This window comes from Cricetulus griseus, chromosome 4, assembly GCF_003668045.3.
Source record: "Cricetulus griseus strain 17A/GY chromosome 4, alternate assembly CriGri-PICRH-1.0, whole genome shotgun sequence".
NCBI lineage: Eukaryota > Metazoa > Chordata > Mammalia > Rodentia > Cricetidae > Cricetulus > Cricetulus griseus.
Window position 1 is genome coordinate 79557984 of NC_048597.1, and position 14154 is coordinate 79572137.

At 44.2% G+C, this 14154-nt stretch overlaps 1 protein-coding gene across 3 annotated transcripts in view; it reads right to left on the reverse strand.

Moving 5' to 3' along the window:
- Rnf216 (ring finger protein 216) overlaps positions 1-14154 on the reverse strand; it is a 110903-nt gene that overhangs the window by 5188 nt on the left and 91561 nt on the right. For all 3 annotated transcript variants that reach the window (XM_027413551.2, XM_027413550.2, XM_035443132.1), the window contains exon 15: positions 10888-11110. In XM_027413551.2, the coding sequence (XP_027269352.1) occupies positions 10888-11110 (223 nt within the window). The remainder of the gene's footprint in view (positions 1-10887; positions 11111-14154) is intronic.

A 14154-nucleotide genomic window follows, 5' to 3' on the forward strand; every position in this document is an offset into this window, starting at 1 on the left:
AAAAGAAAACCCAAGTTTGCTGGGCGGTGGTGGCATGAGCCTTTAATCCCAGTACTAGGGAGGCAGAGCCGGGTGAATTTCTGTGAGTTTGAGGCTACCCTGGCCTACACAGAGAGTTTCAGGATGGCTAGGACTACACAGAGAAATCCAGTTCCGAAAAAACAAACAAACAAACAAACAAACAAACAAATAAATAAATAAAAAAGCATTATCTGCTGGCTATAAGTTCTTTTTTTTCACTGTGGAGCTAGTGGCAGGCTTCTTAAGAAAGATTAAGCAAAGTGACACAGACAACTGGGAGGCTGAACAGGGCTCTCTACCACAGGCTAAGTAGCCCAGGCACATTCCTGCCAATTGAGTCTCAAGGCATTTCTCTGTAAGAGAGGCTGGTGAAGGGTTCAAATAGGAATACCTGTAAAGGACTCAGTGTAAGGCAAGTACTCATTTAGAAGGTAGGATGGACACTGACTTCAGGAACATTTAAAATGAGGTAGAGATTGGGACATGTCTTCATTACATGTTTCAGTGGGTCTTGAAAAAATGGTATTTATTATTATTATTATTATTATTATTATTATTATTATTTTGATTTTTTGAGACAGGGCTTCTCTGTGGCTTTGGAGGCTGTCCTGGGTGGAATTCGCTCTGTAGACTAGGCTGGCCTCAAACTCACAGAGATCCAACCACCTCTGCCCGGCTGCTTATTTTATTATTATTTATTAGATTTATTTTTACTTCACATGCACTGGTGTTTTGCAAGCATCCATCGATATATATATATATATATATATAATATATATATATTATATATATATTATATATAGCGCGCTGGGAATTGAACCTGGGTCCTCTGGAAGAGCAATTATGTTTTCTTAACCACCAAGCCATCTCTCAAGTCCATAATTTATTTTATTTTTGAGACAGGGTCTCTCTCTAGGTGGCCCTGGCTGTTCTGGAACTTGTTATGCAGAACAGACTGGTCTCTGTCTCTTGAGTGCTAGGATTAAAGGTGTGAGCCATCATGCCCCAATTTTAAAGATTATTTTCATTTTATATGTATGAGTGTTTTGCCTGCATGAATATCTGTGTATCACATTTGTGCCTGAGGGGGTCAGAAGTGGGGGGGGCATTGGGTTCCCTGGGACTGTGAGCTGCCATGTGGGTGCTGGGAATTGAATCCAGGTCCTCTGGAACATCAGCCAGTGAGTGCTCTTAAACTCTAAGTCATCTCTAGCTCTCAGTGGCTTTTTTTCAAGGTCTCACTTTGTAAGCCCAGGCTTGCCTTGAATTCACCTGACTCAATCTGAGTGTTTTGGGATTATAACAATACGCTACCATACACAGCTCTGTTTGGTTTTACAGTTTGAGCAAGGTTTCCTGACTGACACTAACATAACTGTCAGTACTATTTCACGACACCTCATTCCACAACACTTCATCTCTCAACACCTAGATGGGGTTCTGCCTGCACTTCCTAGGGAGATAGCTAAGGCCTCTAAAATGGGTGCTGTCGCACACACATTAATTCTAGCACTGGGGAGGCGGAGGCAGAGGCAGGAGGATCTCTGAATTGGAGGCTAACCTGGTCTACAGAGTGAGTTCCAGACAACCAGAACTACACAGAGAAACCCTTGAAAACAACAACAACAAAAACAACCAAACCACCCCAAAACAAGAAATCACACATTCCAAGTCTTGTGTGATGGTTCATGCCCATAAACCCCAGCCTTTTGGAAATGGAGAAAGGATGATCAAAATTCAGAGTCACCTTCAGTTACAACAAAATCTGAGTCCAACACCTGTTTTTGTTTTTGTTTTTTTTTAAATTTGTCATTCCCCTCCCCAAGGTTTTAAAGGTGTTCTGCCTGCATGCCAGTAGAGGGCACCTGATCCCATTATAGATGGTTGTGAGCCACCATGTGAGTGCTGAGAATTGAACTCAGGACCTCTGGAAGAGCAGCCAGTGCTCTTAACCTCTGAGCTACCTCTTCAGTCTGTTTAAAAAAAAAAAAAAAAAAATCATTTATTCTAACTTCCTTAGAGCACAAAACTGAGGTCCAGAGAAAATGAATCCTTCATACTTGGCTGTGTGGAAGTGGACCAGAAAGAAGGCCTTTTTTTTTTTTTCTTTTTCAATACAGGGTTTCTCTGTGTAGTCCTGGAACTCACTCTGTAGACCAGGGTGGCTTTGAACCCAGAGATCTGCCCGCCTCTGCCTCCAGAGTGCTCAGATTAAGGTGTGTGCTAGGACATCCTGGCAAGAATGCCTTTCTTATCCCAGTGTCATTCAAATAGCTTTCTTGAAGAAAATTCAGTTAAGGAATGCTGCAGGTCCCTTTGTCTTGAAGGTTTACAGAGCTTAAAGGCAGGGTTATTTGCCTGCCTCCCTTTAGTTTGTTAACCAGTACTATGCAATATCATGAAAGGTGTAGGAAAGGTGAGGACAGAAGCAGTGTGGTCCCCTACAGGATCATCACACCTCACTCAGTCCTGAGCACAGGTAATAGCTAGCTCTTCACACACTTTTTTGCTATGAAATTTCAGAGCAGTTAAAGACTAGATGCTTCTGTCTCAGTTTTAATTAGCAAGAATATTACATCTGGCCTTCCAGATCCATGAATTTAACCAACTATGGTTGGAAACTATTTATAGCATCTGTTGAGATCAAGGCAGAGCCTGAACACTGTACTTCTGGCTTGGAAACCATGTTTCTGATCAATTGCTTATGCTTTGAGGTGGGACTGTCTAGACAGAACCTTGTGTCTGTCACCAAGGATGGCTGGAACATAAGAGACACGGGAGCTTTTCTTTTTAGACAGAAGGCTATATGCTTGCCACTGAGAGTTCCTTCCTGAGCACAGGAAGCAGCCACCTCAGCCTTTCCTCCCATTTCTTCCTTTGTTTTGCTCATTATCAGATGTGCCTGGTATCCTCAAGACCATTTGTCCTGAGTTTGTTTGGAAGTCTGGAGATGTCCTTGTTGCCTATGTCAGTCTCTGTTACTGTGACAATGGGACTCAGCTATGATCCTTGAAGAATCATGAGTAAACTGCTGGTCAGACAGTTCGGGCCTCAACTATGAGCTGGGCATGGGACATAGACTTGTGATGCCTACTCTTAGATGATGGAGGAAGGTCTGTGAGTTCCTGGACAGTCTGGGTGATTTAGCTAGGGTTCCATCTCAAAATCAAACAACACAAAACTGTGCAAAAAAAAAAAAAAAAAAAACCAACTCTGAGCAAACACTGCGTTAGTTGGCTTTTGCTGTGTTTAGCAACTTTAAAGGAAAGAGAGACAGACATAGAGAGATACCACATGCAGCCAGTATGTGTACTCTGGTCACTTCCTATGTCACTGAGCGGAGGTCCCTACCCAGTTTCCCTTCAGTCTACAGTTCCTCAAGCTGAGGCAAGCTGGACCGACATACAGTTTTTATCTCGTATCTACTTTATCACAACTGAAGAAAAATCAGTAAAGTTAAAAAAACTAGGGAAGGCTGGGTTTAGGGTTGATTTGACCCTTTGATTTGAAGACAGATGGGGCAATGGAGGCCCTTTAGAGACATTCTAGGTCACCTAACTGAGGGACACTGGCTTGCTGTGGGGCTGCTGGAAATGGGAACAATAGGAGGAAAGAGGATGACAGGCTAGTTCTCCAGCTCTTTGGCTGAGTCACTTGCAGGGAGCTGAAGCCTGTCTGGCCAAAGCCATAGGGTTAAGTAGTGGATGAGACTAGAACACCTACAACTCTGGGGGTTCCAGACCCAGGTTTGGAACCTAACTCAACTCCCCACCCAGGTATAGGGATCTTCAACTAAGGAATTACCTCCATCAGAGCTGCCAAGGCAAGTCTGGGAAATTTAAGAATTCCTAATTACTTCAGAGGAAAGTAAGGCATACTGAGGTTCCATGTAGGCAGTCCTCCCTTACAGCTTGGCTACACAAAGCATAGTTTCCAAGTTAGAGGTCTATTTCATTCAGTCTCTGTTTGTTCTCTGAGTAAATGTTATATCCTCTGCTCCCAAGTACTTTCAATTCATGGTTGGTTGAGTCATTTGCTATAGTGTTAGTGTACACAGGCTAGAGATGATGGTTCAATGGTTAAACACACAAACTTCTCTTACAGAGGAGTGGAGTTTGAATCCCAATACCCAACAAATCAGCAAACAAACAAAAACTTTCAAACTAGCAAAATCAACCAACCATCTACTGGTAATTTCTTGCCAGAAGCAACTCCTAGTAATACGTTGGTACATTTCCATTGTTTCTTTCTGACTTGACTTTAATCCCTGAGATTTCACACTGGAAAGCTCCTCTGCATCTGTCACCCTGTACCATGGCTCATGTTTACACACACAGACTGGAAGGGTACAGTCAGAAGGCACTGAAGCCAAAGATCCAGAGACATGCTGAGCGTTGGCTCAAGTGAGGGTGCAGTGGAGATAGGGCAGGAGGTCTAGACTTAATAGACCCCAGTGCTCTATAGGACCTAAGGCTATCTTGAGATCCACTCCCACCTTCCTGCCTTGGCCAGGGGCAACTGTGGGAAAGAATCCTGCAGTGTTCTCTCCTGGCCCTCCCTGGTCCCTGGCTGTAGGAGAATGCTACAGTCCTGAATGAGTTTGTGTCCTTTTTTGACTCATCCTAATCTTAGGGGGTAGAGCAGGTATTTACTTTACACATCTACAGAGTTCCTTTCTGAAGAGCGGGGCCAGCTGATACTGGTCAATGCTGAAGCTGTCCCAAGACAAGGTCTCAAAGGAAAGGGGGGAAAGGACATACCAGGCTGTCATGGAAGTGACACCTACAGCTACTCTTAAGAAGCTGTTAGATCACCTGAATTCCGTGAGAATGGAGAAGTAAATAAGTGAAACACCCCACAGTGGACCAGGGCACCCCAACTGCAGGGTCAAGGATAAAAGATGAAGGTGTAATATGGAGCCTCATACCCAAAAGTTTATTTTCCATCCTTGAAATCTTTGAGCTCAGCAAGACACAAAAGGTCCTGGCAAAACTTGTTTCACATGCAAGGCTACAAGGTGGGTGGGTGGGGAGGAGAGCAGTTTGAGGAAGAAAGCAGGGGCCCAGATGTTCTAGAAACTCACAGGAAGTGAGGTAGAATAGAAATCACCAGAGAAGTTTTCATTGAGTGCAAAGACCTTTGCTTGTCCCTCAACTACAAATGCCACAGATGTCCACACAGCAGGGTCTGGAAAAAAGAAACTAAAACTACAGAAGAAATACTGTATGTAGTGGAGTGGAGGCAGAAGTTGTCTTTACAGGTCAGCTCAGCTACTAACAGCCATCACCAGCCACAGCTTGTGGGTCCCAAGATGTATGCTTGAGCACTTGGCACAGAGCTTTTCCTGCTAAGACTTTCCAAGATCTGATGAGCCCAAACCCTAATCTGATTTCTTATTACTTGCTTGCCTGCTGGCCTGGATCGTGTGATGACGGGTGACTTTAGTTTTCTCTCCCTCTAGAAAAGTGACAGGCAAGCCTGCGGCTGCCCGACTCTGGCCCCTTCCCCCCATGATTCTGGTCATGTGTGGCCACAGCTGTTGTTAATAAACTTGCAAGGATTTTGTGAAAGGCTTCCAAAGGGCCAGAGATTTAGTTTCAAATTATTCCCAGCTCAGTTGTGGGGCTGCCTGAACAACAGCAGCCCTAACCCCCACCCCCAGCTGTCTCCTTACAACAGGAAATTGGGGTGGTGGAGGGGAAAGCCCAGCTTAGGGGGAGGTACATGCTGTGCAGAAGGAAATGGACAATGTGCTGGGGAGGAGGAGCAAAGATTACATACAAAGGCTCCAGACTATCCTTTAGCTTCAGCAGCCATCTTCTTAGTCACAAAAGCCAGGCATCCAAATACCTCCTTCACAAAGCCCCAAGGCATGTAGAATGTGTCCGTTTGACTCCAGGTACAAGTGTTCAGGCAAGGCCCGCTGCCCACCCTGACAAGATTTCTTTAGTGACCCAGTACCCCATCAAGGAGGTGGAGTTGAAGGGCTTCTCCTACCATCTGCAGCTTGCTCATCTGGTAAGGCCAATGAGTCCCCACCCTACTACAAGGCCTGTCTAGTTCACAGGAGTGACCCCAGGGGCACTTTTAGGCCATCTCCTGTGTTTTGTGGAGGACGCCTGATAGGCAGGAGACTTGGGCTTTCACTCTGCCTTTACTAAGTCCAGAATCCTGGACAGTTTTCCTAATCTGCAAAAGTGGGAAAGCAATGCTCCTCCCTGCAATGCTGTCAAAATCCCACCTAACATTTGAAAAACATAGTGCTGTGTACTGAGGGAAGTTTCAGAGACATTTCGAATGATGACACCCACTCTCTTCACCCTCCTCTTTGTGTTTTCTTATAGAAACAATTGGATTAAAGGCAGTGACTAGAAATAAAAGTCAAGGCCAACTGTTGGAACTGATGACTGGAAGGTTTTTTGGTTTATTTTGAGACAGTCTATCATGTAGCCCCAGCTGTCCTGAAACTTGCTATGTAAACCAGGCTGGCCTGAACTCAGAGAATTGACCAGCTTCTGCAGCCCAAGTGCCTGCATTAAAGAAGTATGCCACCATGTACAGCTAGCTAGAAGGTTTTGAAACTGGGGATCAAGAGGGACATGGATGCTGACTGCTTTTTAGGTAAGATTGTTTTAGTTATTTTAATGCTATAGATGAAGACATACAGCAACATGGTATTACAGTGAGGTTCTCTTCTCTCACCTTTTTTTTTGGGGGGGGGCTATACCATGTGACTGATGGGTAGTCCTTAGTACATGCTTGCAGTCAGACCATCTGATTCTAGGCCAAAGGGGAAGAAGTGGGAGAGACTCTGTAAGTCTAGGAACAGCTTAGAGCCAGGTATGAGAGAGCAAGAATACTGAAAAAATGGGTTAATAAATTGGGCATAGTGGTGTATGCCTCTAATCACAGCACTTGGGATACAGAGGCAGGTGGATTTCTGTGAGTTTGAGGCCAGCCATCAATCTCATCATTCCAGAGTCCAGCCTGACAAGGGATACTCTTGTGAACACAGCTCTAGTCAAATACAGCTTCCTGGCCTTGGCTGCCCCATTCCCAGCCATGTGTGGACAAGCAGAATTCAACTCTGGCATTCAGTCCTTTCCCTGAACAACTCTCCACTGCTGAGCAACACCTGCCCCTCCCCTCTTTTGGGCAGCACTGGGGTTTGAATCTAGGGTCTTGTACATGCTGTGCAAGTATTCTACCTCTGAACTATGTCCCTTGTCCCACATCACTCCTGTTTTCCCTTCTTCCTAAAGGCAGCTTGCTTCATGACTTGTTTCTGGCATACATATTTGTGGCAAGGTATTTGTGGTAGCAAACAAAGAGAACTACTATTCGCCATCTGAGCCCTTAGTACAGAGTCCACTCAGGATCCTAAGCCACCTCTAGTCATTAAGGGCTCAAACTTCTCTTCACCCCAAGCTGTGCAGAACAATTCCGTGCTGACAATGAGAGCTTCTTCCTGGCCTGCTGGTTAATGAAGCAGAGGCTGGGAGCAGGACAGTGCAAGCTTTGTCTCTGGCAATTCTGAATGGCTTTGTGTTCTCAGAGGACTCAGCAGATGCTGGGTTGGAATTTAATCCATCTCCTGGTGAGAATCAAGGAAACCAGGCTGATCTCAGGTTTGATGGGAAAGGGACAAGTGGAACAACATCTACAGGGGGACTGCTATTTGCCTGACCTTCTTTTCAAACTTTGGAGTGACCACAGAACCTCCCTCAGGCTACGAGATGGTAATTCAACAAGAAAACAGGAACAGGTACCTGTTCTGCTATGGCAGAAGAGGTACAAAACAATTCCATGTAGAAGAGGAGGAGGAATGGAGGAGTAAACAAGACAGTGGCTCCAAGCACAGGACAGGCTGCTAAACTACCAGCCTTGTGTGGTGATACCTACTTGTACGGTTTCTAGAGATGAAGTACAGCTGTAGAAAGAGCTGCAGCTTAGGAAAGAGACTCCATTTTCTCCTGAACCTCTAGAGATGCAAGTTAGAGGTGGTGGCAGGAGTTGGTGGAATGACCAGGCCTATCTCAACTGGCCTCCTAAGTACCTGAGGTATACCCCTTCCTTTGTAGGCTGCCTCTCCACAACCAGCAATTTGGGAAGATTATACTTTCTACCCACAAAAACCACAGACCCATTGGAGACAGAGGATAGGCTTGCTAGAGGTTTCATTGGTTTGTGTGCTAAAAGACCAGATAATTTCTGAGGTTGGTTCCTCAACTTAGTAGTGGCACAATGAGCCACAGGAACCTGCTCCCAACAGAGCATTACTGATGTAGGCATGCCTGGCCCCCAGAGCGTCACTGCTTTCCCACTGTGGTGGCTCTGAGGCTGGTATGATTACTTTTTTTTTTTTTTTTTTTTTTGAGATAGGAGTTCTCTGTGGCTTTGGAGGCTGTCCTGCTCTTGTAGACCAGGCTGGTCTTGAACTTGCAGACATCCTCCTGCCTCTGCCTCCTGAGTGCTGGGATTAAAGGCATGCACTACTTCTTTTTTTAAAAACATGTATTTAAGTCAACTTCCATGGTTACCAGAGTGGCCAACTAGTGACCTGGCTGCTTGTGGTATGTATGCCGCACATTTCCACAACAAAGGCAGAAAAAGGTCTTTGCTTTGGGTGACAGATTCCTGGCTGGAACAGTTTTCAAGATACTTGGGTAAATGCCAATTGTTACAACCAGAAGATGCTACACTAAGGCACAGATTTTCTGGGAGTTGGAGAGTGTGACAACTCTAAGCAGCAGCCCCTGAAACAAGCCACATCTTTCCATGCCATGCTGGCTCCCCAGTCCTCAGGCCTGGTTGCCAGCTGGTCTGTGGTAATTGGTCTATGGCCGCAGCTATAGCCATGTAACTTATTCTACAAGTCAATCTTTCACATTTCTCTTCCATATTAGGAGAAAACTGACATACATATGGCATTTTTTTTTATACTATTCAAACCTCAGCATATCTAAAATATGACATATAACTTGGTTCGAGCCATTTAAAAATGTGGTTCTAAGCATACAATCTTTAAATAACTACAGAGGAATTTTGTAGACCTTTCTGAACTGGTCATTAACATTAGTTGATACATATTCAAATTTCTGCTCTGGCCAGGAATGTGCATATGGCCATAATCCTAGTTACTTGGAAAGTTTAGGCAGGAGGATTGCAAGTTAAGGTTGAGCAGCACAGTGAGAACCCATCTCAACAACAAATCCCTTTTGTACACTGTTGCCCCATACTGGTTATGTTACTTCAATATGCATGGTGCCACCTTGCCAATCCCTTAATAACATGGTTCCTATGAATGGAAGCAAACTTTGACAGGCAACATGCCACCTCCATGTACTAGATATCAGGGATGTCAGTATCATAATCTGGATAGGCTGTGGTTTGGCAGGAGAGCTGGCAGCTTGGCGTGTGCTTCTCTGCTTCCTGAAACCCTTCACTTTTCTACCCATCTCTTCCAGCAGGAATAAACCGAGTTGACTCATAGCAAGAACATTTGTCTCCCAAAGCAAGAGATTAGCTGAGTCCATTCTCACCTAAAATACATGTAAAGATTCTCCTAATGGAACCAAAGCAGAGGTGACAAAAAGCAGTGTCTATCTGGAGGCATAATGTTCTTGAGTTAGATAGGCTTCCTGTCCCTTTTAGCCACCAGCCATACAGGATCCTAAAGACATGAGCTCTTAGAAGGTGAATCGGAATGCTAGAAACAACTGATCCCTAGTGGACTGCTACTCTAGTCCAGGGCTGTCCACTTCTGGACTCACAGAGGGTGAAAGGTATCTCTAGACACTTTCCCTTTTATTTTTGAATGCTGAATCTAGATCCTTCCATATGTGCTAGGCAACTGTTCTGCTAAGATACAACCAGCCTTTGCTATTCCTGTGTGTGTGGATGCCACATGTGGAAGTCTGATGACAGCTTGAAGGAGTTGGTTCTCTCCTTCTACCAGATAGCATCTGGGATCAAACTCGGCCACAAGCAAACTCCTTTATCTACTGAGCCATTTCACTGGCCACTCTTACTATTTTAGGCTCAATGTTATTTATACCTAAGTTGATGATGCTTTTCTAAAAAAAATTTATGTATTAAAGGTATATGCCACCACCGCCCAGCATAAAATTATTAAAGTTTAAATTAAAATTAACCTGGGTGGGGGTGGGGAAGTATGCCTTTAATCCCAGCACTCAGGAAGCAGAGGCAGGAGGTTCTCCAAGTTTGAGGCCAGCCTGGGATACAAAGAGAGATCCAGCCTTGAAACAAACAAAACCCAAAAAACAAAAATGCTGCTGCTATTAAGCTACTCTTGCATCTCTATAAGATACTGTATTCTAGAACTATAACACATTATTTGGTTTTGCTTTCATTTTTAAATTTTTGGGACAGGGTCCCAAATCCCCCTACAGAGCCTTAACCTTGTAATCCTCCTGTTTCATTCTCTGAATGCTAGCTAGAATTACAAGTGTGGGGTCTTGTTTCTCTGTGAGGCTCCCGAGAACTCTGCAGGACTCTTTCATCGGTAACTCTCCAATGCTCTGCATAACACTTCAGATGGCAGAGAAAATGTTTATTTCCTAGAGGACTGGGGGAATTTGCCCACAAGACTTTGAGATGGGGCTACCCTCTGTTGCTCAGTTGACCTCAGTGATTCTCTTGCCTTGGCCTCCTGAGAACAGCTACAAGGCATGCCCACCACACCCATTTTGTAATGAGCATTGTTTTGATGACATGCTCAGTTTTTCCTGTGGTTATTGGGCTATGTAATTTCTTGTATGTTTCCATGAATCAGAACCTGTCATGTATATACAATGTGTGCCTCTTTTCCCATATATGGGACTGGGTTGCCATGCATATACTTACAGTTGGGTCGGTCCAGAGGGAGCACCTGGAACATTCCTGGCAAGGGGCTCCTGGAGAGCGAGGATGCTGGCAGAAATGGTCATAGCCATTGATAGAAACTCGACAGAGGTAGCACATCTGGGCACCACAGCGGCAAGACATGCGGTTGCAGCCTTCAGATTTGATGAGGCCAGTCCCACACTTGTGGCATTTTCTAATTCGAGCAGCAGTCATTTTTTCTTCACTGAGAAAAGAAACAAATGGAGTTGGCAGGGAAGGTGAATGAAAAATAATATGGTCATTAATATTTTTTTCCCCCATGTGTAGTGACTGAGGCTTTTGGTGACATTTAAACTGTGAAATGGGCCTGTGTTTTGGAGGCTGAGAGAGAGAGCTAGGCTCAAAGTTTCTCACCTGTATTACCTTTTGTAAATTTCCTAATTGCCAGGAGACTCAGTTCTCTCACTTTTAACCTTTATTTTTCCCTTCCGGTTTTTCGAGACAGGGTTTCTCTATATTGTTTTGGAGGCTGTCCTGGAACTCACTCTGTAGACCAGGCTGGCCTTGAACTCACAGAGACCCTCCTGCCTCTGCCTCCTGAGTGCTGGGATTAAAGGCGTGCACCACCAAGCCCAGCTACACTTTTGACATTTTAATGATGTTTTTGGAATTCAAGTAAGATTTAAAATCATTTGGAAAAATTCCTGGCACTTATCATTTAGAAAAATGACTTTTTCGTTCTAGGTATCTACAGGCTGACAATGTGGAGAAGAAACTTAGCTTCTTCTTAAACAGAATTTTATTTATGAAAAGCTAGTACCTAAGAACTTGGAGCTCAAACCTTATACAACCTGGGCCTCTGAACACTTGGCCTGAGAATGAGCAATTCTACGGTCAGTCTACTATTTCCCTGTTGAAAGAACACACTTCTCATGTCAAAAGTTCCCACTTCCACAGTTCCCCCAAAGTGAGATTGTTTCTAGAACCATTTGAACTGATAAGGAGGGCACATTACTTTTGCCAGGGACTTCTTGTGTTGGAATTTTGCAGTGCTGCTCCCAACTACAAACCAAAACCTTCCACCTTTCTCTGTTACACTGAAGGCCCTCAAAAGACAGAGGGAAGGGAGGCAGGGTCAAAACAGGTTTGCTACTGAGACAAAGGGTGGCCAGCTACAAGATGAACCAGTGAAGGAGTTCAGCAGGATTTGCTGCAATCTAGAGGTGAATCTAGGCAGGAAGTGCTTCCACTGAACTACAGATATTTAAACACTGAGGCAGTTCCTTCCTTACACACCAGACCATGCATTTAAAAATAGTCAAATGCATGAGAAAACTGGCTACTACTTATTTAGGTACAATCTTTCAGTGGCAAGAAATGGAAGAAGTAGAACTTTAGCTTGAAAGAATTTACAGCCAGTTCACATTACAGAAGAACTAATGATTTCTAAATTTTGTTGAACAGGAAGGGCAAGCTTAATGTTTTAGAACCAGGGTCTCACCATGTAGGCCAGGCTGGCCTCAAATTTACAGACAAGTTGCCTGTCTCTGCCTCTTGTTCTGGGATTAAGAGAGTGCCCAGGAGACCAGATTTAAAGCGACTTTATTACTACTGCCGACTGAGAGTAGTGCATGACAATGAATTTATTTACTTGGGAACTGTGAAGACACTTCTCAATGATGCTCACTAAGACTCAAGGATCTGCCAGGCCATGTGGTGGCGCACACCTTCAATTCTAGGATTTGAGAGGCAGAGGCAGGAGGATCTCTGAGTTCTAGGCCAGCCTTGTCTACAGAGTGATTTCCAGGATAGTCAGGACTACACAGAAAACCCCTGTCTTGAAAAACCAAAACAATAACAACAAATCAAAAGGGCAAGAATGGGCACATGCCAAAAAAAGGACTGCTACTATGAGAATGTGCTGCTGGATGGAACTGAGAAGCCATTGCTGCAGCCTTTATTGGAGTTATCCAGAAAGAAGTCTGTGAACTAGGCAGGAAGTCCCACAGGATGTGCTTCCAGAAGCAGGACAGGAAGACAGAAGCCTAAGCTGAGGCTGGCTATGTCTGCTAACCTAATGTTCAACAGGAAGACTCAGGGACATCCTCTGTACAGCCAGCTGACATCCCATGATTCTGTTACTATTGTGCTTTACTACCCAAGGGTAATGGAAAATAATCCTTGGAGGTTTCCGTCTCTCTACACCCCCCCCCCCCACTTTGCCAAGATCTTACTATGTAGTCTTGGCTGGTTCATAAAACTCACTATGTAGACAAGGCTGACTTCAAACTTATAGAGACCCACCTGCCTCTTTCTCTTAAGTGTGGGGATTATAAATGCATACCATGATTAGCTTAGGACAATGTCTTAAAAAATTAATAGGATTGGACAGATAGTACAACTGGTAAAGTGCTTGCCACAGACAAGAATGACTTGAATTGAGATTCTCAGCACTCGTGTAAAAGCATGTGTGGCAGTGCATGTGTCTCGGCCCAGTACTGGAGAGGTGGACACAGGAAGATCCCTGGGATTTGCTGGCTTACTAGTTTTGCTGAATTGGTGAGTTATAGGTTCCTGTCTCAAAGCATAAGGCTGAGTGCTGGTGAGATGGGTTGGTGGGTGGGGGCGATTGCCACCAGTCCTGGGACCTACATGATAGAAGGAGAGAACTGACTCCTGAAAATTGTCCTCTACAAGTCATGTGTGTATACACATGAAAAAAAAAAAAAAAAAGTCTTAGTGGGTGGTGGTGGTGCAGCACACACCTTTAATCCCAGTGCTTTGGAGTCACCTCTTGAGTTCTTTTCTTCTGAGACAAAATCTAATGCAGGCCTCAAATTTGCTATTTAGTTGAAGATGACCATAAACTCCTGATCCTCAAGCTTTGACAGCACAAGTGCTAGGATTACAGGTATGTACCATTGCAGTTGCTTTTGCAAAGTGCTGGGAATTCAACTCAGGGCTTTGTGTATACAGGGTAGACCCTTTACCAATTGAGCTATAACACTAGCTCTCTTGGACCCATTCTTTTGCTTAAATTTGTTATTACATTTTCATAGTTTTTCACTGCAGCTCTTGTAATTTTCAATGGTGTCTTTTGTTATGATATTTTCTACTTGCTTATTCACCTTGGAACTGGTTTCTTATGTCCATGGCTTCTTACTCTCTAAGACAATAGATTTTTAGGATTTGTATAATTCTGCCCACAGTTTTTCCTCTGGTGAATAGATCACACTTTCCTAGTTTCTTTGAACGCCTTGCAAATTTTGGAAATTGTAACCAGACTTC